General features: G+C 37.3%; 1 protein-coding gene across 4 annotated transcripts in view; it reads right to left on the reverse strand.

Annotated features, from left to right (window-relative positions):
• BMP5 (bone morphogenetic protein 5) overlaps nucleotides 1-24116 on the reverse strand; it is a 59299-nt gene that overhangs the window by 11911 nt on the left and 23272 nt on the right. For all 4 annotated transcript variants that reach the window (XM_026846293.1, XM_026846296.1, XM_026846295.1 and 1 more), the window contains 3 exons: nucleotides 19723-19915; nucleotides 13688-13836; nucleotides 3141-3338 (listed from right to left, as the gene is read on the reverse strand). In XM_026846293.1, the coding sequence (XP_026702094.1) occupies nucleotides 3141-3338; nucleotides 13688-13836; nucleotides 19723-19915 (540 nt within the window). The remainder of the gene's footprint in view (nucleotides 1-3140; nucleotides 3339-13687; nucleotides 13837-19722; nucleotides 19916-24116) is intronic.

Consider the following 24116-nt stretch of genomic DNA (forward strand, 5'->3'; position numbering starts at 1 on the left):
TAATCTCTGGCTATGTAGATGAGCATTTTTCATAGTCAATGTGTGACGTAGATACTGTAGATACAAGATTATGTAACAAGTTCAGAAACAAGGCCCTACGTCACACAAGGGCATTTGCCCATCACTTTGTCATTTACACCAACACTGTCTTGCATCAGGGGGTAAATAAGAACTGAGCATGGTCCACTGACAGTCTGCCATGAGGAAAATGATAGGCCATATTCTTAGGTTTTTTCTGTGGTTTAAATATGAAGAGTTAAATTATACTTTGAAAGCACTGCTCATTATTGGGAAGCTATAGAGAACTAGGAGAATTAGCCTTCTCCCACAAGCCTGCAGGATTTCAGCATATTCCCCAGTTCCTGGGACTGGTGAATAGGAGGAAAATGGCTCTCCCTATGGAAGGACTGTATTCTGCAAAGATGCAAAGATATGGGAAATAAGAATGTGTTCTCTCTTCCATGTGTTTTTTGCACACTGGAGCATCTGGATAGAATCTGCACATTGCCTTTGTAGCCATCAGCGTGCTCATCTGCAGATTTTAATGAGTATTGTTGCAATAGTTATTAAAAGAAAATGTGGTTTTGAATCACTTATGAAGAGTCCCATCACTGATCATTAATGGCACCCAAATAAAAGGAGAGGTTTTATTTGTTGTATGGGAACTGTTGAGGCAAACTGCAAGACAAGACCATGGAAGCTGATTTGCCATGGTGTGGGAACTACTCCTCTTTTGCTACAGAGGACATTGTTCTGTGAGGTTGAGGTTACTCTTCTGCCTTCAGCTTTTCCACCTGTTCCAGCCTGCCCATATCTTGCTGCCTTCATCTCCAGTCAGAGGTCAATGCCCCTGCCTTTGATGCAACTGCACGTACTTCAAGATGTTAGGAGAAAATTTGTTTCATAATGCACATTTCACTAGAGATGTTCTGATTTTTGTTGTTTTACAACAGCTCTGAAACACAACTGAATGCACAGATGAGGCTGACTGGTCGTTTGAGACATACCTATTCCTGAGTTAGTTCTCATGATGATGCAACTTGCTGGCATGTGTTGAGTTTTTCCCAGGTTAAACTAGCAAGGAGCTTGTGTTCAGCTTTCCTGCTATAATCATGTCAGCTTAACAAATCTGTTCAGTTCTTATTTCCTAATGGACTAGAACCATAAGATTCAATCTGAAAGTATGATATTTATATTTAGGTATCCTATGTGTACTATGTACTTAGATGATTTTCCATTCCCCCAAAATAGTGTGATTCTCAAAATTAGTAGACATTTTCAAGGAAATATGAAAATTCTTGTTAAAGTATTTTTTTGTGCAGAGACATTACTTACCCTTGAGGTAAGAGATTGTATTTTGGAGTTAATGCAGTTGCACAGATCATGTTTGACCATATGTAAAAAAAAAACCAAAAAAACAATAAAAACCAAAACCAGAAAAACCCACAAGATAACGCTCATGTTTTGTCGTTCATTCCAAAGCCGTTTTATGAAAATAGGGACACACATCATATGGTACCAGTGAAATAGAAAGAACATTTTCTGCAGAAAAAAAGCTGGTCATTCTGAACAACACAAAATGCAAATTCAATTCATCCACTGAAATAAATTTAGAGCGAGCACCAGCTAGGAAGCTTAACTGATGTACACGTTTAAACCACATCTGAATGACAAGATGCTAAGTCAATTTTTAACTTACATTGTTTCAAAAAAAATCTGAAGAACTTTAAGCAGTTAATGAAGAGAGTGTTTAGTTAATATAACTTCATAAATGAATAATTTAAAACATGCTGTTCTGCTATAGATTTTTAATTTATTTTTTTACTAATAAAAAGCTGAAATTGTCCATTTTGGGACTTCTTTCATTATTTATTTATAACTGCTCCCCTGCAACATGACTAATAACAGGTTAGAAGCTAATTGTGCAGATGAGCTTTTGTTGTGTAGTCATACAGACTATCAGAAAATTTTACAACACTCAGATAACCCCAAACAAAAACCAGTTGTAAACAGAGATCCCTGGTGCCTTAACAAATGTCAGGGGCTTTTCATAAGCTCCAAAGGAACATACATGTCTAAATCATCTACCTCAGAAAGAACTATGCTCAGGTCCTCTATGGAAACTAGAGAAATAGCTCAGTGCTTTTTCTACCTATACACCATATACAAATAAAATTGAGCCCAGTACTGAAGCTGTAATAATTACTGCTGTGAGTGAAAAACTTTTTTTTCCAGGTACGTTTTCATACTAATTTTTAACCTCAAAGTGGAATGTTATTCCACTCGATCATCAGGTAAACTTTTAAATTAAAAGTTTAGAACGGTAAGTTATCAAACTAATTTCTATGATTTCTTTAACAACTCAATAACAGTTTGTGGTTGTTAAGGTAAAATTCATCCTTGTGCAGAAGATCAGGGAAAAGCTTATGCATTACATTAGGTCTCTATCTGCCACTGTGAAGGTTCTTCAGATGGATATAAGTAATGCATAATAGTGAGTTCTACTCCCGGGCTGAATTCTTTACACTACATACTAATTTGCTTACTTGCAGACATCCATGGGGTTTAAGAATAACATCTATATTGAGGTTTTCATGTGCTGATACGAGATGTGCCATGCTTTTAGAAAGATACAGGTTCACATACTGTCCCTGGAAAGTAGAAACGTTTGTTCAAAAGTGAGAATATTTAGAAGTGACTTTGACTCCAGCTGAAAGGAACATTTCATAAAGGAATGGGAGCAAAATTTATTCCAGGCTCTAATGGGACTAACAACATTTTTACATGCATTATTGTCAATACCTTTCAGGTAAATAAGGGATTGAATTCACTCCATTCAGCAATACACTGTGTATTTACATCAGTACATGTCAGCTGGTCTAAACTCATTAACAGTTGACACTTTCACGGCCATTATACACGTAAGTGACCTGACTCACAGAATGTAAATCATGCTCAGGATCAACATAACAAAAGATGTTTAAGCAAAGCTAGAGGGGCAGGTAGAAATGGAGTGGTAAGACAGTCTTTGACAGTTCAGCCAATGAGCAGTATCTCGTTGAACTGCTGTGGCTCCACTGCATTTGAGCAGGTACCCATAATTCCTATAAGCAGGCTAGTAAATCATAGCTTCATCTTACCCCCAACACTTGGCATCCTAGAAGACTCCTGATGACTACTGGATTTGTTGCGATTCTGATTTTTCCTTTTATTGTTGGCTGCTCGGACAGAACGGAAAAGCACTTCACTTGCCTTGAAGAATGCAACCATGAATGGTTGTTTTGACTGAGGCCCATGTCTTCCTATCAGGCCAGCGGATTTAACATTGATACTTCGACCTATAAAGTAATGGAAATGTTAAGTTAAAAGGTGAACTTCTGCCCCTCCTGAAGCCACAGTGGGAGATCAACTGCTGACTGAAGCATGGCAAGGATTTTGCCCATAATCCCAAATGTACATGATTAAGAATCCTAACCACATTTTGTTGAATGGAACTAAAAAGACCAAAAATTCAACAATTTACAAAAGTTTCAACAGCTTTAGTTTTTCATTGCATAAAATTGTTGTCTCTTGTGCAATATATAACTTATTCATTACCCAGATATCTAAATTCAGTCTCGTGTACACATTTATAGAACTGAAAAATAAATGAGCCCCATTAAAGTTTATAGGCTATAGAAAGGATAATGTAATGCAGTCATCTAATTTTTACGTCACTGGAGTGTGAGATGTGGAACCTTATATACCCGAAGCAAATCAGTAGCGCATAGAAGTGTAGATAATAAATATACTTCTGCTTTAAAAATAAATATTGTGCAGTGTTACTCAAACTGATGTTCATTCACTAGTAAAGGTAAGAAGGCATTCAGTTGTTCAAGAGAACAGAGTTTGAAATATGTACATTATTGACTCTGGTTCTGTTCCCAGGGGATGTGCATATTTCTTTAAAATATTTGTTCAGTCAGTACTGTGTGGTAACCTCGCTCTATTATAGGATCTAAACCTCACTGAAAGAAAAGAAAGCAAAACAAGTCACTTGAACTGCATCAGTGACATTTTAGCAAATAAACCCTTGCTCTTAACAGAATTTATTTTGGCAGCATAAACACTTTTGTGCGTACGTGTATTATGCAGAGCCCTTCAACCGTCAGAAAATGAGACAGTGTCATGTGAAGCTGTGCAGCTGTGCTGGGTGGGGGACACAGAGGTCCTTCAGCAGGAAGGTATGGGCACAGGCACCATTTGCTCTGTGCAGCATCAGCCCGCCTGGGGATCCTTCTACACCAACTGGAAAAGTTTGCTACATGGGCGACAAAGAAGCATCTGCCTCACAAATATATAATGCCATTAACTCAATCATCCTGAAAAAGAACTTGCAAATAAGCATAGGAGTAAACCTTATAGAAATAAGCATGTAGGTTTCCTTTTCAAACACAAACTTACAGTGGCTGTATGCCAGAGTCTATAATTCTTAGAAAAACTCTATCACTGGCGTAAATGAAAGAGGCAGTTTGATTTGTGGTTAAAGTAGTTTCCATTCTACTTCCACTGTAACAAATGTATTAATTCAGCTCAGACTTCCTCCTTCTGGCAGCCCTTTTGCAGTAAAAAGAGAAATTAGAAGTTCCAGCCAAATACCATACCTTGAACTGACCCACTTCAATACATAAACACTTTTACAACATGTTTATTCAGGTGTAGCACTTTAAATTGGTTTAAGATGTTTCCAGTGACAGAGAGCCCAGCAAAAGCAAGAGAAGAACTGAGAAAGTTAGCAGTTATGGAGCAGAGTAATTGGCAACATACTCTGAACAATTTTGATAATTACTTTTTTGACTGCAAGGGAAAAATATATTTGTTGAAGCTTCTGATTTCATTTTAAATGGCTTTTTAGTCCTGTGTTTCTTTAATTCTTCTTTTCATGTGATTGAGTTACTATTAAATAATTCAGTGACATTAATTTCTATATGTTCCAATCTTCTGGTGCAAGTCAGATATGAAAAACTGTACAGACTATTCTCTATTCATTGCAACATGGACAAACTAGCCTCTTACCACAAAGTTCCAAGTTTCCCCTCATTTCTAGAGGGAATATTTTTACTATTTTTCTTTAGTTTTTGTTCCAAAGTCTTTCAGAATTTTAATTTTATCTGTAAAAGATTAATACCCTACTAGCGGACATTTTAAGAATACTATTAGATTTATATACTGAGGGCTGTAAAGATGTGTGGAGGTTTTCTGAACTTAAATCTAGGTTCTCTGAATTTACAATGGTGGATATTGTGTGCGAAGCTAAATATCCTTCAAACCAATGTGAACTCCCTTTAAAATAACTTTTAATATTATTAAGTTTCCTCTGGGTTTCCTTTAGACTTTAGCAATGAGATGGCTATTAAGATTCCACAAGTTAAGGCTTACTTGGTTATTCACAGCATAGAGATATATGATAAAAAATTAATCCTGTAACCCACAGCCTTTTTACACACAGAAATGTCTTATGTGACTTTATTCCTTGATTTGCTTGATCTTTTAAGCAGCCAGCCTGAGTTTTCAGGATCCATTTGTTCAACTTATGAATGGTATATGCACTGGCTCTGCTTCTAGTGCAGTCAACAGGAAAGCTTTTATTGATTTCTGTGAGTTCATCATTAAACTTTTCTCTCTCGGTTTATCATATGCCTTAGCTTAACTGCAAATTTCAGAAGACGAAGCAATCAAAATATACACTGCCCTTGAGACACTATATTTCTTCTGAAGAGGATCTATGAACTGTTTGGTTAGGAAATTCAAACCACATATGTTGTCTCCATTTTAGGTTGCTTCTGTGCAAAAGAAAGTTTGCATTTACAGAACTTCTATTATCTTTTATTTATTTTTTTTTTTTTAAAGGGTGTGGGGGGAGGGGAGATTTCCTTCTCTAAGAACACAAAGCTTTGCCCCTTCCTGAACAGCAGATATTTCAAAGTATTTTGCCTCTGAAATGCATCAAGTTTTCTGCCACAGCAGTAGCTCCATCTGTGTGCCATGGTCTTGTTAGGTAGTCCTCACCTTTTTCCACAGTGTGGATTTCATAATACAGTAAGAAAAAACTTTCCCTAACCTGAATTGGCCTTTATAGCAAGAAGCACTCATGGGCTTCATTTTTAGTAAGTAGTTTTAGTCTATCATTTCTTGTAAGCATTTAGAAAACTCTTGGCTTCGATGACAACTGAAAATCCAGGTCTCTCCAGCATGCATTTGTTCCACACTGTGGTATTAGAGCAATATTTTCTAAAATCAGCTGAATGACTCAGACTGACCTGCTTAACTCCACCTCCCTCGGAACTTCACCCACATGAAACTGGTAAAACCAAAACAGCAAGGTGTGTCTCTGCTTCTCTTGAACAAGAATTGAACGTGGTCAAGCATTCTGAAAAATGGGTTTGGTTTTATCCTTCTATCATGTTTTTAATTTTAAGGATTTCAAAGCCTTTTCTGAAGCCTTTAGAAGAAAAGAAGAAGAAACGACAAGAAACAGCAGTCACCTACCTGCTCCACTGAACCTAGCCACTGCAATTGCCCCTACACCTAACAAAACAAATAAGCTTCACAGTTGAACCTACTCTGGGTGGGGACTGTCCAGAGCCTTTATATTCCTCACATTCTTGCACGTGCTTCTCAATCCTCCTATGATAATTTATTATCTCTTCTCCATATTGACAGGTATATTTGGAGACTAAGACTTATGTAAAGCATTATATTCCAAATCTGCTGAACTCCATAGTTATTATTCATATGATTTTGAGTCTTTGGCAAGATGCATTTGTTTGACTTGGCATTTAAACTTATTTTTGGCTTTTATTCTATTTGATAGTAAAGTGCCTTTAGCAGGTTTGCATGAAAGCCTGTATGGAAGTGCCGGTTTGACTGACTGAACTGAATGAATATTACTTGCCTTTTCACATTCTGTCCCCTTATAATAAAGGAATTGCTGTTGTAAAAATAACTGTGAAGTTCAGCTTATAAAAAGGTCCTACTTCGACAACCCTGATGATTTTGTTCTTTTTCTTTTAACTCATAAGATAGGAATATTTGTACTATTTGCTGTACAATGTCCTCTTTTCTGTTGTCACATGCAGTTATGTCATACAATTCTTTTCACGAACTGATCAAGTTCCATTTTAAAAGTTCATTTCCCCGCCGCCAGCTGCTCCAAATGGAAATGCAAGAGCCCTTTAAGCTTTCAGTAACAATCTGTCTCACAATCCAGACCTGGAGACCTCGCGTTGTTTTTCATGACATTCAGAAAGCTGACTTCTTCTGAGATCGCCAGCATGGATGCCAATGACAGTGGTAAGATTTGTGACTTGGCTGCCTCTCATCGGGCAGTATATATTTTATGTAAGGCAATGAGCAGACACTAATTTTGCAAGAGCTTTCAGCCATTATGCATCTTGGCCAGATTTACACTGGCAACACAGGACAATAAGTGATTCCAAGATCCATTATTTTGTCCTGAGTCATCAAACTGCAGCAAACCACTCATTTTGTTATGAAAAACAAGCACTTATTTACTTTCAAAAATGTTCAACAAGCCACAAAACACATTTTACAGATTAACCACTACTGCTAGGTCACAGTAGTTATTTTGGTAATAATTTTATGCATTTGTAGATAGAAATGAAAACTTTAGTGATGCTGAGAATTCATTTCTGGTTTGTTGAAAGAAAAATTTCCAGTGCCACACCTCTGTTTCCTCCTCATGGGGAGTGGTATCTGAAATAAGGATTGGGAAAGGTGTTTTCAAGAAATGCCATGAGTATACAAGGTCCAATAACATGTAATATCTGAGCGAAAACTGTCCTGAGGCTCTGAGTCTGAAATCTCACAATGTAGTTTTCAAAATTAGATAGAAACTTGTGTGGTTTCTGATGTCTGGACAGTGCTCCTGAGAGCAATGGGACTTCACAGAAACAAAAGAATTGAGATATAGTTTGGCTACCAAAGCTTAAATGAAGACCTATTAAATAAAATAAAAAACAACACAAATGTGATGATCCATATACAAGACATCCTCAATACTCCAACTCTGAAGTATTTTATACTGTCCTTATAAGTGTCATCTACATAGACTGTTATGCAAACTTTTCCTTTGGTCATTACATTTATCTATATCAACATAAAATATTCTTTTGACACAAGCTTCATGTGTTTTATTAACCCTTCTGCTCCCTGGAGTCTGTAAGGGATTCTGAAAATAGGTGGTCTTGTATGGTCTGCTCTTCATTTCCTAGGCTTCACAGCCTTAAAACTAAAGATTCAGGTTTTGTTTTTATAATCTTACATTTTGTTGGTTTTATTCAGTTCAGTTGAAGGAATTTTGTGTATCTTTTTGTGTAGATTTTGATCTTCCTAAAGCTCTTGAAGAAAGCACGTGGGAACATGTTAGGAACCATGGTATGTTGTATACTGTGGCAGTACCATGTGTGCTTACACAGAAAATCAGATGTAATCATATACAAATATGCCTCTAAGTACCTGATGTATCCTTTCAATTTAATGTACTTAAACTGTGAATGGTTTGTGGGAGTCCTAGGACTTTTCTGCACAGTTAAAAATGTGTTCAGGAAGATGATAAAACAGGAGATATTAGATTAATTGGTCATCCACCAAATAATAAAATGCGTAAAAGCCTTCTGAATGAAATGAAAGACAAATGCCATTATCTTTAAAAGACTGGTGCTAAGAAGCAGATGTATCCTTCATCTGTCTGAGGAGCAGGGTGAAGGGGTAGTCACACAGTTGTACAACCAGGACCTGTATGCAGTGGTGACAGGAGAAGTGATGGGAACCCATCTCACCTCCCTGACCCTCCTACTTGCTACAAGCAGACAGAAGAAAATGCTGACTGTATTTTTGACCCAGCTGGAAGCGGGGGTTACACCTGTCTGAATAAATTAGAGTGCCCAGGAGCATTCCCAGGTACTGGAGCAGGATCATCTGCTCTGCTCAGGGTGGAAAGGTCCCACACCAGCTCCACCACAGAGTCCCCAGCACCCCAAGGCAGTGCTGCAGGGACCTCTCCCAGAGGGGCTGCTGCCATAAGGTTACCCTGTTTCAGAGACTGAGAGAGTCATCCATCCAGCTCGTTTAACACCACAGTATTCCTGATCATGTTTAATTTACTAGTGTAACTTTGGCCAAAGTCAGCTCTGAACTAGAACTCATGTAGCTGTACTTAGGTAGTGCTTGAGCCCAAGCTAATAAAACCTGCTGAGGGGCAGGATATATTAGCTTGGGTTCAGTGCTGTGCTAACATGGCTATATGGCTTCCAGATGGCTCAGAATTTAGGCAGAGCTATTGCCTGCCAAAGTCCATATATATATCGATATAAATATATATATCCTAAATTCCCCCACTGTAAGGACACTAATGAAGGTGAACTCACTCCTGATACTTTGCCTTGTAAATACCAGATCCACGAAGAGACTTAAATGTAACAACCCAGCAGCATCCTTCAGAGTACTTGATGGCTACCATGGTCATGTAAGTTGGGTGTCAAGGTTGACTGGGGGTAACCTCAGGCTGAGATTGATAAGGTTTAGTGTTGTAAAGGTGAGGCTAAGGCCAATATGAAGTATGCAGCCAACTACCTGAAGAAGCCAGGGTGCTGCCACAGGTTGCTATGTGTTGAAAGCAAGCCAGCCACCCTCTGCAACTCAGAGAATGTGGCCATGTTGCCTCTTTGAAGGCTTTGTAGGAGAAAGGGACTTTGGAAGGCCTGGGCTGAAAGAAGGAGAGGCTAAAAAAGAGAGCGCATGTCTCAATGTCTCCCCCATCACTGCTGGAGAAGGACCTCACCAATCCTTCCTGCAGCATGTAGGACTAGGAGCCAAACCTCCTTCCAGGCGTCATATTTCGGAGTGTACCCAAATATGTGCTGGAGAGAGCATTGGCCTTCTCCGGACGTCAGTTGGATCAAGGAAACTATCTATTTCAAGTTTCCCTTTGTTCTGAGGAAAAAAAAAACAAAACACCTTTAAATAAGAGTCAGAGTTGGGGAGCTGAGTATTCCTGCTGTCTGCCCACCTCAAACAGCAGGAAAGTCCAAAGAAACCTTCCATAGGACTATGTGGTAATAGAAATCACCTTAATCACCTTGAGTTTTTTAAAGTTATCACCAGTTTCTTCCTCTCTGATGTGCAGGCAGATGGAGTAATCTAACAAAAGACACAGAACTACATGGCTGCGGGGGCTACCCAGGATGTTGTATTTAGAGCTGTGTACTTGGAACATGTTTTATACTGTGGATCATTAATAGTCATTGTTACGTATTATCTCCCTCTCCCATTTTCTGTGGATAACACTAGATTCTCTTCAGCAATGTTATAAACAGCAAGAGGAATGCTTTTGCAGCTATTTACACTCCTCCAGTACAAGTGATGTTCAAACCGTTGCTAACTTCCAATTATAAAAATTGTAAAATGTTAATACAAAGGTGTTGATTCACTGGAACATGTTTTAAGTCTTAGGAGACATATGGCCTATATACAGGAAAAGCATTGCATGGAGCTTTTCGAATTGTTTCTGCATCTGTATTGATTTTATGCTGCAATTCATCTAACACTCGCACTTCCATCAGCGTGAAAATGATCACCTCTCATTTTGAACACCATGGAGTTTTGGTGTCAAAAGGAGGGAACTGGCCAAAAGGGGATGCTGCAGAATGTTGAGGAGACATTAAAAAAGAGAATCAAAAAAACCTGATCCTTAATTTACCACAGCCCCAGGGAAACAGTGCATTATATGTTGACAGCTTCCATATGTGTCATGCAAACCTTTATTCTTACTGTTCAAAATAAAATGTCCCATTAAGAGAAAAAGTCTACATTTCATGTTAAAATGAGACGTATGATACCAAATACTGTCTTAAAGAAAAAAGAAAACACATTCCAATGTCATGTGGCTTTTTGTACTTTTTCAGCATTTTCAAAGGGGGAAAAATATGAATTACAGCAACCAGACATTCCTTCAAAGTTGTTTTTATCACACTGTTATATTAAATAGCTACAAATTTTTTTATTCCTCATGTAGACATTATTATTATTATATATGCACCATCTTCAGGAATCACCGAAGAAGTATATCTACAGAAGTAATTGCCTAAAAAGTCACTGAAGATAACGGTAAGAATGATTGTTGTTAATGGTAATGATAACAACATAGTAGCACCCCAGAGCCTCAGTAATTAATGACACCCCATTTTAAAGGTGCTGTATGAATACATCTAAAAATTAGTATGTATTTACAGACTTGATTATCCAGCGCCCCAGTGCAGCACCTAAATACCTCAAACGGGGATCTTCTGACTTAACAGAATGACATTTAGCTTAATGGTCTGCTGCAACAGAAAGGTTCGGGTCCAACCATAAATGTCCTCCAGTTATGGCAGCAGAACTCCTCTACCTTCCAAAAACTCAGTGGACAGCTGGAGGCATGAAGAAATGTGCTTCAGACCTGCACGACCTAAAGTTCACCTAAGCCAAGGGAAGGTTTTTTGGTTGATTTGAAGCAGTCTCTGAGCTTTCATAGAAAACTGGTTGGAGCGAAGGCGGGTGGGGTTCTCTGGGTTACAAACTGAGTCCACTACATACTGAGTCATGTAAAAAAATTCATGTTCCATCTGTACACAAATGTGTCATTCAACTGCTGGTGTTTCTAATAGCTTCCAGAAGTAACAGCAACCCAATAAAAATAATCAAAGCCTTAAGAGCAAAAATGTAAGAGCACGAAAGGATGATTTTCCTTATGCTAAGCTGAAGTGGTATAGTACAGGTCTTTTCTATAATTTTGAAAAATGTAGTCCCTAGAAGGGCACTCTTCCTGCATGTATAAACTGAAAAAGAAACAGACAGTGAGGGAAGAGGGGAATTCTCTCTTGACTCAAGGAGCTGTGTTGAGAAATTCAAATAAGTGAGGTGCAGAAGGTAAAGCTGCTGTGTCTTTGGAATTTAAAATAGAAAATTATCTATCACCTTTCTGATCTTGGGAGTAGGACAGGGGAAATATTTACATAAACTATTATTTTACAATTTCTTCAGTGTATTAACCTAAAGGTTTCCTTTTACCCATACAAACTTTCCTGCTGTTTACTGAACAGATATAATTTTGAGGCTAGAACCAACAAATTCCTGGTTCCAGGGCTTCTTAATGAATGCCTTTCATGGATATTTAATTTTTAAGAATTTCTGTATTTGAATATCCTGGAAAAAAAGTCAAGGATAGAGTTTATTCTGGAGCAGGATAACTGGCCAGAAGCCAGTCCACCTAATTTGGATGCCTGACGGAGGTGTCACCTCTCCAGAATTTTAAGGGTTTAAACATGGCCTCACAAAACCAAGCTGCCTAACAGAGCCACTCTCCATACAGCCCGAGCTCAGGTGTGGTGCTTTTGAAGGCTAGTTGAGAGCAGCAACAATGTGGTCTACTTTGCATTGCTGCCTCCTTTTTCCACTGACTGTACTCTGACCATATAGACAGTATTAGGTGAAATGGTCGACTGCCCTCGTTCAAGCCTGCCAACTCCCTTTTTAAGCATCATGCCTAAAGGACAGGTTTTGCATAACACTCCAGCAGCAGAAGCACTTGCTGAAAAAGTATGAGAGGCTTTGTTGGCAGCCCAACTGAGCCTGAGGGTGAATTCAGATCAAAAACAATGAGAAAATGTAGCCCGAACAAAGAAAGAAGGAAAAAAATATTAATCCTTACACTGGGGTTTCTCCTGCTACTCATTAACATTATGTCAGCTAAGGTTTAGATTAACTGGCATCATAGATCCCTTGACCTCCGACATAAAAAGCTTTTTGACACGAAAGAGCTAAATCTGAAAGTTTGCTTGTAAAGTAGTATGGATTAAGTGAACCATCACAGAAAAAACAGTATATAAGTCTCTTTTTATTAGTTTCTAAAGAAGTCTAGGTAAAGAACATTTCTTACGAAAAGATTATTTTGTGTTGAGATGCATTTTCACTTTTTAATGAAGAGCATAACTGTGGATAATGTAGTAGCCCAGTAAATTTGTACTAAAAAACCACAGCTCTGATTCCAGATTTGACAGTGTTCTTTCTAATTTTCGTCTTACTAAAATTTTTGATATCTCAAATTTGTAACCCATTTCAAGATAAAAAGGTTTTAAATTAATTTTTGCTCCAAAATAAAATGATAGTAAACCAATTCCCACATTACCCTATTGTTAACTGCTCTCCAACATCAGTACCAGCAGCCATGAGGTACCTCCTGAACTGTCCTGAGGTATATTTAAACCTTTCTCCATGCTTCGGCCCAGAAAGTTCTTTAGAAACTTTCTAAAACAATAATTTTGCAAATCTCAAGTTTCCTGAATATAATCATCAGTGGAAGAACATTAAAATGGAACTTCATTTTGCATTTTGTATGTAGGAGCTTTTATCCTAAACTTAATTTAATTTAACTAGATTCAATTAGCTTTTTAATTGCCATATTCTACGGAATTAGGAATAGCAGAAAGTTTACAAACTATAACTATGGCAGGATAAGGCTTGTGTTCTTTGCTTATAAACTCTCAGGAAATTGTCACCCAGTCAAGTTAAAAAACAACTGTTCAGAAAAGTTTCCTAGCAAGAGATGGCAAGAGCATATATAGAGTTATGATCTACAATTATATCTTACCGTCCCCAGTTTCAGCACAGAGTTGCAAGCCCAGATTGTTCTGTGGATTAATCACCCAGTGATTGCTGGTCACGGTAATGTCAAACACAAACCAGCCCACATCAGAAGCTTGAGCCTTTCTTGTGTCTAACAGGAACAAGTCTGCATCCCTAAGTTAAAGAAAATAGAGAGTTAAGGCATTCAAAAATTTTTATTTTTTGACCTTAATTTCCTTGCTGACAATAACTTCCCGGAGTCCAAATGAGTAACAGTTTGACACATCCTCATCATGACACAGTACAGCATGTGCTATAGTTAATATGTAATTGTTAGGTATAATACAGGTACTTCCCCTGAGACACCTTTCTGAAATTAGTCTTAGCATGTAAAAACTACAGCTCTGGAAAAATCTGAAAAATCCAGATTCCTGATATAAGTAGACAAAAAATATAATTAAGGCTGTTTATAAAGTATTCATCTTTCAGCACTAGAATGTCTCAGGAAGAATAACTTTTATAAACCATTCAGTGTAAAAAAAAAAAAGTCAAAAATCACATTTCAATTTCAAATAAAATGCAAAGACATAGTGTTGCTAAAATCTGTTATTAATAACATATGACAGCAGCTATATCTTATGACAAAACATGAATAGATGACAGTTCAGACAGCTTTGTATTAGTACAAATGTTTAGAAAATAAGTCTTTATATCAAATTAGAAATTATATATTTATTCAATAAGGTAATTATTACATTTTAACCCTCAGTTTCCTGGAATATTCTCAATTTTTTCCCCTGAAACCTTCTAGTAATTCAGAAGGGCTGCTCAGTGGAGTTAGTATGATTGTGTTACTAAATGTTTAGCGTGGATCATTTATTTGTTCTGTTTTCACATATCTCGTGGCACAATCGGTTCCAGAACCACATCTGTATTACAAATAATTTACTGCAATGGCCACACTAAACCTAAGATATTTAACTCTCATCAGTTTTATTTTCCATGCTCTACAAAGCAGCATGTGTTATTAAAAACTGTTTTCACCATATAGCTTTTAAAACTTAAATCTATGCTTATAGAAACCTATTTCTTTTCTGCCATAAATAGTAACCAAAACTATAATAAACAATAAAAAATATTTTATTCTAGATTTTGACTGTACAAGACAGCTAAAGACAGACTTGGCTTACACAGACTTTGGAATCATACTATTACCTCACAGACAGCATAAATATATCTTTAAAGAAGACAGACAGAAATAATAGATTTTGTGTATAAAAAGTGGATTTAAAATTATGATGGTCCTGTCACTTCTTTCTTATGTTGCTTAATCGTAATGACATCATAGGAAGTTACTGTCTTATCTAGTCTAAACACTGTAAATGCACCTAGAACATCTGATACTGAAAAAAAATCTCATCTAGCTCTTAAAACTGTGGTTGTTCAACACTCAGGAAAGTAAGACCGAATGAGCATATGTTTACTTATCTGTAGGAAATATCTACAGAATTAGGTTAAAGAGCTCAGAAACTATAAAGGAGGGTCATTTTGGATTTGGTTTGGTTTGGTTTGGTTTGGTTTGGTTTGGTTTGGTTTAAAAAAAGGCTTTCTTTCAAGTCACCTTTTTTCCTTCTGTTAAAGGATAATTTTTTGCTGGGGTCTCATCACTTCCATTCTAGGTAGAATCGTTCTAATGACCACACAAGAAGAAAACATACATTCTCCCTCTGGAGCTAACATGAAAACAGTCTTACAATTCAAAAGAGCTTGACCTGCTATGCTAGCACTGAACAAATTAACAGCGTACCACTAGCTTATAAATAGCAGTCTCGGGAGTCTTAAATACCAACTTTTTCCTCTAACAAGCAGTTTTATCAGAACTTTAAAGCTGAAAGTTTTAATTCTGAATGTGACAGCCTTTAAGATATTTATTTATAAAGATTTCTTGTATCATTTCATAGATTTAATAGAAAACTTTAAATTTTTTTGCAATATAAAATATTACAATAGCACAGTATTATAATTTCACATTTGTCTTGTCTCCTCCTAAAATACATAACTGTTTTCCCATATAGGTTATTTCAGCTCCAACCATTGCTGGGACTGATACAAATGTTCTCAAAATTTAGGATGCACAATGTCTCATATGCCAAATCAGAAAAGGGCACTTCTAATGATACAGTCCAGAAATCCCTATAAAGAACAAAGTTTCCCTGTGGATCTCTCCTCAATATGACTTTGTACTGCAGCAGAATCTCACACAGAAGTGTCTTTGGCATCGATAAGTCAACCTTCTTTTCTACTTTCTCACAAACATAGTGATCTTGCTAAGGTAATAGACTCAAAGAGACAGGTTGTTCTTACCCATTAATTCAGCAAATGAACCAAAAATTAGTTGTGGGTACCTAGAGAAAACTAGATCTGATTCTTGAGAACACACAGTAGAATAGAGAAAATGTCTCCAGACCAATGCTACTGATTCAGCCAATTTACTACAGAAATTCAAAGTATTTGTCAGGAATAAAACCGACTTTTTTCACAGTTGATACAAACCTAAGGTGAAAACCGGATCCCTGAGAAGGCAGTTAGAGCTCTGGGATCAGGATTCCCCTATATAGCTGCTGTCATTCACTCATTATATTTTGTAACATTCTTAATTTTAAAATTCTCCTTTATTCTGTAAAAAGAAAAAAAGTTCACTCTAAAAATTAAAAACAGCTGCAAATTTTGGCTCTAATTTGAAAAAATATTTCTATTTAAAAAATAGCCCACAACACATAATAAAAAAGTAAGGCATTATGTCGTAAATAGCCTGAAATGCAACAGTGAACACATTCAGGCAGAATACAACTGATTGGCTTTACCTTTATGGAGGCAGTTTAAGTTTAGTGATCTCAGTCTGGTCCCATATGGCCAGTTGTCTACAGCAGAAATGCTACCACAGTCAAGAATTTCAGCAAAGAGGCTGCGGGCAGAACATCTAAGAAGCCCCACATCTCCTGGGTCACTTAAGGAAGTAAAGGTGGAATAAACCATCTACATGTTCCTTGAAATCCAGCAAAGTTTTCGACCAGATCAAATCATGATTTGATTTGTAATAGGCCATCCCTATTACCTCTCGCCTCATTCCAGAAAGCTGCTATAGTATCTTAACACCACTTGAGGATTCCCTAATGTGGGAAGAATCCTTGGGGTTTAGTTAAATTAGTGGCTAGCTGCCACCAGATCATGAACAAGGATTTAGCCTGTTGGACTACATGACTTTCGTCATGAGAAAAGATCCGGGTAGGAGTACATTGGCAGGGCTGCATAGGAAAGTTTGCCTTGCCATGGGCTGTGCTTTATATGCTTCCTTAGAACAAATAGAAAACTTCAATCCCAAAGACTGTAATTTCAGCAAACTCCTAGTAAATTCAATACACAAACACTTCAGCAGCCATGCTGCCACAGAGACAGAAAAATGTCTGAGACTACCACATAGTCCTTAGTCTACAACTCAAAAACTCTAAACCTTGACCACTCCTTGCCTGAAAGCATAGCAGGACTGTATTTGGGACTGCAGAGCCCTGTCAGACACCCACGTTTCCTGTTCAAAGCAAAGAAGGGTGAAGGAGCAGGGTCAAACCCAGTGGTTCTGCTGTGGTATGGCACTAGTAGTAAGTGTGGGACAATATAGAATCCTAAATTTGTTGAATGGTTTGGGTAGAAAGGACCATCTAGTTCCAACCCCCTGCCATGGGCAGGGACACCTCCCACTAGCCCAGGTTGCTCAGAGCCCCGTCCAACCTGGCCTTGAACACTGCCAGGGAGGGGGCAGCCACAGCTTCTCTGGGAAACCTGTGCCAGTGTCTCACCACACTCACTGTTCTCTCACCCTCACATTCTGCAGTTGCAGCTTCTGAAATTTTTTTACCTAAAATCTCATGTACGTATGTATGTAATACAAACCTGAAGTGACACTTCAGGTCAAGAAGTCAAGAATAACACTATTGAAGTCTGGGCCCCAAAGCAAAAGCTATACAAAAGCTTTAGTGGGAAAAAGAAAAAAAAGAAAAAAGAAAAAAGAAAAAAAAAAAAAAAAAAAAAAAAAAAAAAAAAAAAAAAAGAGGAAATATTATTGGGAGCTCTTCTGTCTGGAGGTATCAAGAAGTTAGTGAGAAAGTTCATTGTTTCTAATTGGAAAAGTGGAGAGCTTGTGGTCTTCTCTTATCCTGTCCCACTGAGGCATTTGCCTTTATATACTCCATATACAAGTAGAAACTAGCAAGATCAACAATAGGAGGGAAACAACAATAGGAGGGAAACACTGAGTCTACATCTGAAGCTTCTGTAATTAAACTCGTAAAACCAAATGGGTGGCATGTCATTGCATGTCCCCCTTGCCAGCATCATGCTTCCAGTAAAGGACATGGGGTTTTTATGTTTATAAATGGAAATATAAAATATAAATTTATGTTTATGTATTGAAAGAAATCAAGAGCATTCTTTAATGGATTCAAAAAGACAGTTGTCATTTTAACCAGTCAGATAATATTAAATTGTGATCTTGCTTCAAAATAGTAAGCAAGTTTTACTTTCTCTAAATTAGAATAGAAACCACCTACTGGGAAAACATTAAAAAAGCCCAAAACATAACAAAAGAGAAAACATCAAATGAAAACCTAACTTTTCCCAGTAGTTCTTAACAAAATCTGTTGTATTTTCAGGTGAAAAGCTTTCATCATCCTAGCCTTGACCAACGCTCTTTAAAAAGATATGTTTAAAGTTTCTTTTAGAACCTATGTCAAAAGAATTTGCAAGTTGAAGAGAGAGGTAAAAAAGAATCTTGCACTGTTTTGTTCATCCTCAGATTTACTAAGAAAGCAGAAGGTATTCTGGAAGGATGAGTGCTTTCCCTCCTGTTGATTCTGCACCACTGGTATAAAATGACTCCCTGTTTATAGCCATAAATATTTTATAACTTGATGTCCAGAGATCTCATCTGGAAGCTTGTGCAAGCTCATGCTTCTGTGGGCAGAAAAGATATTTGAACTCTGGCCCAGCCTTCAGGCTAACAGGTGACAGGGCATTTTTTTTTCTGCAATTTTAGGCTGTCATTGTCATTGCTTTTGATAAACATGCCAGGATAGAAACATTTTATCTGTTCCAAGATGAGCTAGAGAGTTTTTTTATCTCAAAACAAAACTTTTTCCCCACACACTTTTCTGAGAAAAGACATAAACTAATTTAATTTCAAAACCCACATTTGGGCATATGTAGCTTTTCCCAGAAGCATCTTGGAATTGTTAATACTTTTTGATGGGAATTTTCAGGTATTTAGCCTGATAGGTGAAATCGTGTCATTTACTCAGGTCTTGTAGAGTCTTGGAAATCTGTCACACACAGAGCTCTACAAACTCAGAATCAGAGATTTCCTCATGTGTAGCATCATATGTGGGGACATGATTTAGTGGTGGCTTTGGCAGTGTTAGGTTTATGGTTATACCTGGTGATCTTAAAAGATCCAACCTAAATGATTTGATGATTCTATGATTTGTTTTAATTTTCGGATATGGTGAGCAGCATGTTAAGCATGCATCTTAAAATTAGTGCATGACTTTATCTTTTAATTCCATTTTGCAGAATATTAAAACACATGCAGAAAAGTCATGCTCCTTCACAAAATTGAACAATCTGTCTTTAAGGAGCTAAGTGAATCTTGGCTTGTAGTACCTCAGTGTCAGCAAATGGTGCATTTCCCAAATCCAGACACTTAAACTCTGCATAGAACTCCACCATTTGCTCACTGAGAACACAGGCCCTCACCCCCTCTGTGCATGGGCAAATTATTTGGTGACATTGGACATGTAACTCTCCGTAAACTTAGAATACATTACACTGAAGATAATTTTTATTCTTGCTCAGTATTTGTTGTCATTGCCTAGGAATTAATACTGCACAAGCCACAGTGATAGCAATGATGCCTTGCTGAGGGAAGACATGATCAGTTATTGTCTCCTAAATTAATATAGAAACATGAGACATTATTCAACATGCAGCGTGTTCATGCCAACAGGATACCTGTTTGGGTACTCCTTGATGATCTGATATATGCTAATCTGAATGGTTTCATTCTCAAAGCGGCTGTTACTTCGATCTTTGTATATCCGGAATTCGGCTGCTGTCACTGCCTCCCCATGCGGGATCTGAGTAAGGTCAAAGCGAAACTCTTTGTAGTGCCTTCGCTGGTGGGAGAAGTCTTTGTCCCTTTCAACTGTGAGAAAAAGAGTTGAATGTAAATTAAAGAGGTGAAATGAATGCCCATTTCCCATGATTAATGAAGCGTTCCCTGTGCTTGGAAGTAAACAAACAGGACAATATAAAACTGTGCAAATAATAAAACCGCAAGCCCAGACATATTTCCAGTTAAAGGAAATTCCACCAGCCCAGTGTCTTCAGTTCAAAAGAAAAAAAAAAACCTCAGTGGCTTTTATACAAATTCCAGAAGCTGGAGTGGAAAGAATATCAAAAAAAGCTGAAAGGAGTCATATTGTAAAGTAACTAGAAATATGGACAAACTAAAATCTGTGAAAGGATTTAGGACTTCGGTGTAGTTACAAGCACATCAGTAGTAATGTCAAAGACATAGATGACTTTGGAAAACACTAATTGCTGCTAATAACCAGGCAGATGACCAGAAAGCTGCTCATTTCCACTCAATGTAATAAATTCTGAAGTGGCTAAAGTGCACTGCAACAACTATATATTTAAGAAGCAATTGCATCATATAAATTAACAAATGTTGTACTCTAATGGTATAAAGCATCATCTTGCCAGTGGTCAAAAGAAGGAGCCGTGAATCAGGGCTGAGTGGTTCTGGCACCCCAGCAGGAGAGGGAGCACACTCCTGGCTTGAGAAGTCCCCTCAAACCTGTTGTGGGTGGGCAGGTGCAGCTCCCACTGCTCTAACACTGCCACAGTTTAAAACCAAAGTTAACCTCAACATTGCTTAATTCAGGATTGCACAGAATTTTAAGGGGGAGTAAACAGAGAATTTTAGTTTGAGTTTACAACTGATTTGGAGTTAATTCCACTGTCTGCTGCAGTTCTGACCCTGAGTTATGAGAGACTTTTGCAATGGAATACATGTTTTGATGTGGCAGGGAACGTACAGGCCATAAGTACTGGCTGATGACCATTTTATGGGATTAATACTTCAGATTTTATGGATGTGGAAAGGAAAATGATCCATGGTTTCTACTGCCACAGAGTACAACATGTCATTGACCTGTGAAGAAGCTGTGCTCTGTGAGAAGAGACAACTCACTTAAAAGAAATTCTACCTGCCTTGTGAGATAGGTGTTTTGTTTTACTGATGGTGGACAAAGCCTAAAACATTCAGAGCTGGAATTCAGTTTGGATAACCAGATAAACTTTTATGACTGCATCCAGATCCACTAAATGCTCCCTCCTATAATCCCTGCTCTTTTATTGTGTTTTAGTATTAATAGTCCTCAGATCTGAGGGAGGAACAATGTCAGTTCTGAAAAAAGAGCATATTTAGATTACTAAATATTACTTTTATAAAGAATAAAATGTGTATGTTATTACAATATATATGTATATTTATATGTAAATGCTCATGTATATGTGTACACCCAATAAATTTTGTCTACATACATAATGTTGTATGTATGTGTGTAAAAATACATATATTTTTATATAAACCTGCATATGTGTACTATTGTAATGTGTATGGGGTCTTACAAAATAGAAATGCACTAAAAGAAAAAAAAATGCTTTGGGCTTGCCATACAAGGGTACAGTTCTGACCTATTAAAGAGAAAGCTATTGAAGAAAAAGTACTTACATTATTTTCAGAGCAGTGGTTACTAGTTAAATCACATGTGGCCATGTAACTAGTCCCTTACAGTGTACTTCCCTTTCACCCTTTCAAAATGTAAACTACCCTTATTTTCATTAGCACATATTTTTTTTTTAAATGTACAAATCTATGTTGCCTTAAGAATCACCAAAAATAAAATATATAGGCTACAAGAACACGTTAACTTCTGTGAAAATTAATTTTCTCCTGGCTGACAAAAGGAAAATTGTCTGCTGACTCTGAGGTTTACTTGGCTCAAGTGCATATTTAGCTTACATGGGTTTGCCATCATGTAGAATGTAGAAAATGTAAAGTAGAAGAGATAGAAGCATGTAAACTGGCTGCTCAGTACCTGAAGATGAATGGGCCGCTACTGAAGAGAAACAGGATACAGTCTATTTAGTAGCTCCACTGCCCAGTTCTAAACTGTGAGATATATACAGACATCTGACTTGAGGTTTGGGGCTTGGTTTTTTGTTTGTTTTGGTTTTGGGTTGTTTTTTTTTTAATGACCATGTAAAGCCTTTCATTTCGGAGAGACCTTGGCAGATTAGCATATGCAAATGCACTGAACTGGGGAGGATTTTTTCTAGTGGAGAGAGTCTGTTGCAAGTTTCTAAGGTTATAACTGAGCATTTCAAAGCTGATATAGAATAGATATGTCAGTAACTTTCAAATGAAAAATATATTAAAGGCAGACAATGTAGCCACCCTTTCTGATATCTCTGGTTAGTTTTTATTCAACAAGTATTTACCAGGATGCATAGGTAACTAAGCACTACTCACTCTGAGTAAGCATTGGGGAGTTAGATGCTGAACAAAAGGTTTAAATGCCAGTACTCCTGGGTTTGAGGCTTCCTTTTGTCTAGTTTCTTACAAGTATCTTCTAATTAGTACTATTAGTTTGTTCTCTCCCCATATGTTATATTTTGGACAAAAAACTCTACAATACCCTGAAACAGCATCGGTGGAGTTCTCCCAGGACCACTCGCAGCTGCTGAAAGAATACTGATAGCCACATCTTGACAGGCCCCAAATTAATTATTAGCACTCACACAGATAGTACTTATCTGTGATTTCATGTATACCCAAGGAAGAGACAGCACTGCCATCTGAAAGAGACACAAGTTCAAAATTTCCTTGTGTCGAGACAGCATTTACAGGCAGGCCAGGACTTGGGAGCAGCAAAAGCCTGCAGAAATGAAAAGTTGTAGGAAACAGCCACTGAACACTTGAATCCAGGGAGGTCCCACTCTCTGCAATGAAGCCAGAAGTTCAAACTGAAAATTTCTGTTGGCCAATGAACAAAATATAAAAACAACTTTTGCAAATTTAGACAAATTAATTATATAGTAGACTGTAAAAAAAACAGTGATGGTGATGTTGCAATAGTGACTAATGGCTAGAATGATAGCCAAGTTATAAAAGTGAAAAGTTATTTAATGATATTGAGTATTTTAATACAGAAAATAATACACAGGTTTTGATCCCCTCTTCCCCGACAATAAATGCCTTGCCGAGGAAGACCATGAATGCTCGGAGGGTATTTCTCAGGTCCTTTGTCCTGCTGAAATGGCACAAAGTGCAGGGGGACACCATGTCTCAAATATTTTTATTTCACATGTGAGAGCTTTTCAACACTGGCAGCCTAGAAAATAAAGGTTAAGATTTTTAAGTATTGAGTTCTTCCAGAGCATTCTCATGTCATTCCAGCTCTGCTCAGGTCATCTGCCAAAATGCATCTCTGTGGGACCGATCAAAGCATCTAAAAACTGGTTGACCGGAAAATCAGGAAGTCCTTTTTTAACTATTGGAGGAATATAATTTTTCTAAATAAAAATAACTAGAATATTAGGGTCAATACTGATTACAACCAAATTCTTCATTTGCTCTCATTAATCAGGATTCTTAGTATCAACTTTTAAAAATGTTATTTTTATACCACCTGAAACTAATATATTCAGTGCTATAGTTACATCAGACAAATCATGGGTCGGGGGAATATCACAAACACCTGTGTGTGAGATGGGAAAGAATGATATTTTCCACCCATGTGGCAAACCGATGAAATATTTATACTGTATTAACACTAAGCCCAACTCTAAGAAGAATGAAGACAAATTTACACCAAAAAGATATTTTGGAAAAGGGGTCATCTTTTACACTAAGATAAAATATCATGCACCAATTTTAATTTTAAAAAGTATTTGTATTCTGAAAAAAAATACAAAGTACATATATGGATGGACAGTATAATAAATAATCAATATTTTACAAATTCAGCTACAAATGTCTGCTTAACTGTTGACTGAGCTTAAAAAGTGCAAAAAGTGCTAGCAATGACTTTAGGTCATAGTGTATGAGGGACTTTTAGACATGCTCTTTCATTAGTGTTTAGCTCCCCACTGACTTGTGCTTTGCTTTTGCTGAAGAGGTCGGTATGTGGTGACATGTAGGGAAAGCAAAAGCTTCTTTGGCGAACTGGGGAACAAACCAAAGATACGTTGTAATAAACTGGTTTTACAATGAAAAATCACAAGATCCCAACTGGATTCACAAATAGCGAAGCCTCACTAATCAAATTAATGAT

The sequence above is a fragment of the Athene cunicularia genome (assembly GCF_003259725.1).
Source record: "Athene cunicularia isolate RWA chromosome 3 unlocalized genomic scaffold, athCun1 chr3_part1, whole genome shotgun sequence".
Classification (NCBI taxonomy): Eukaryota; Metazoa; Chordata; class Aves; order Strigiformes; family Strigidae; genus Athene; species Athene cunicularia.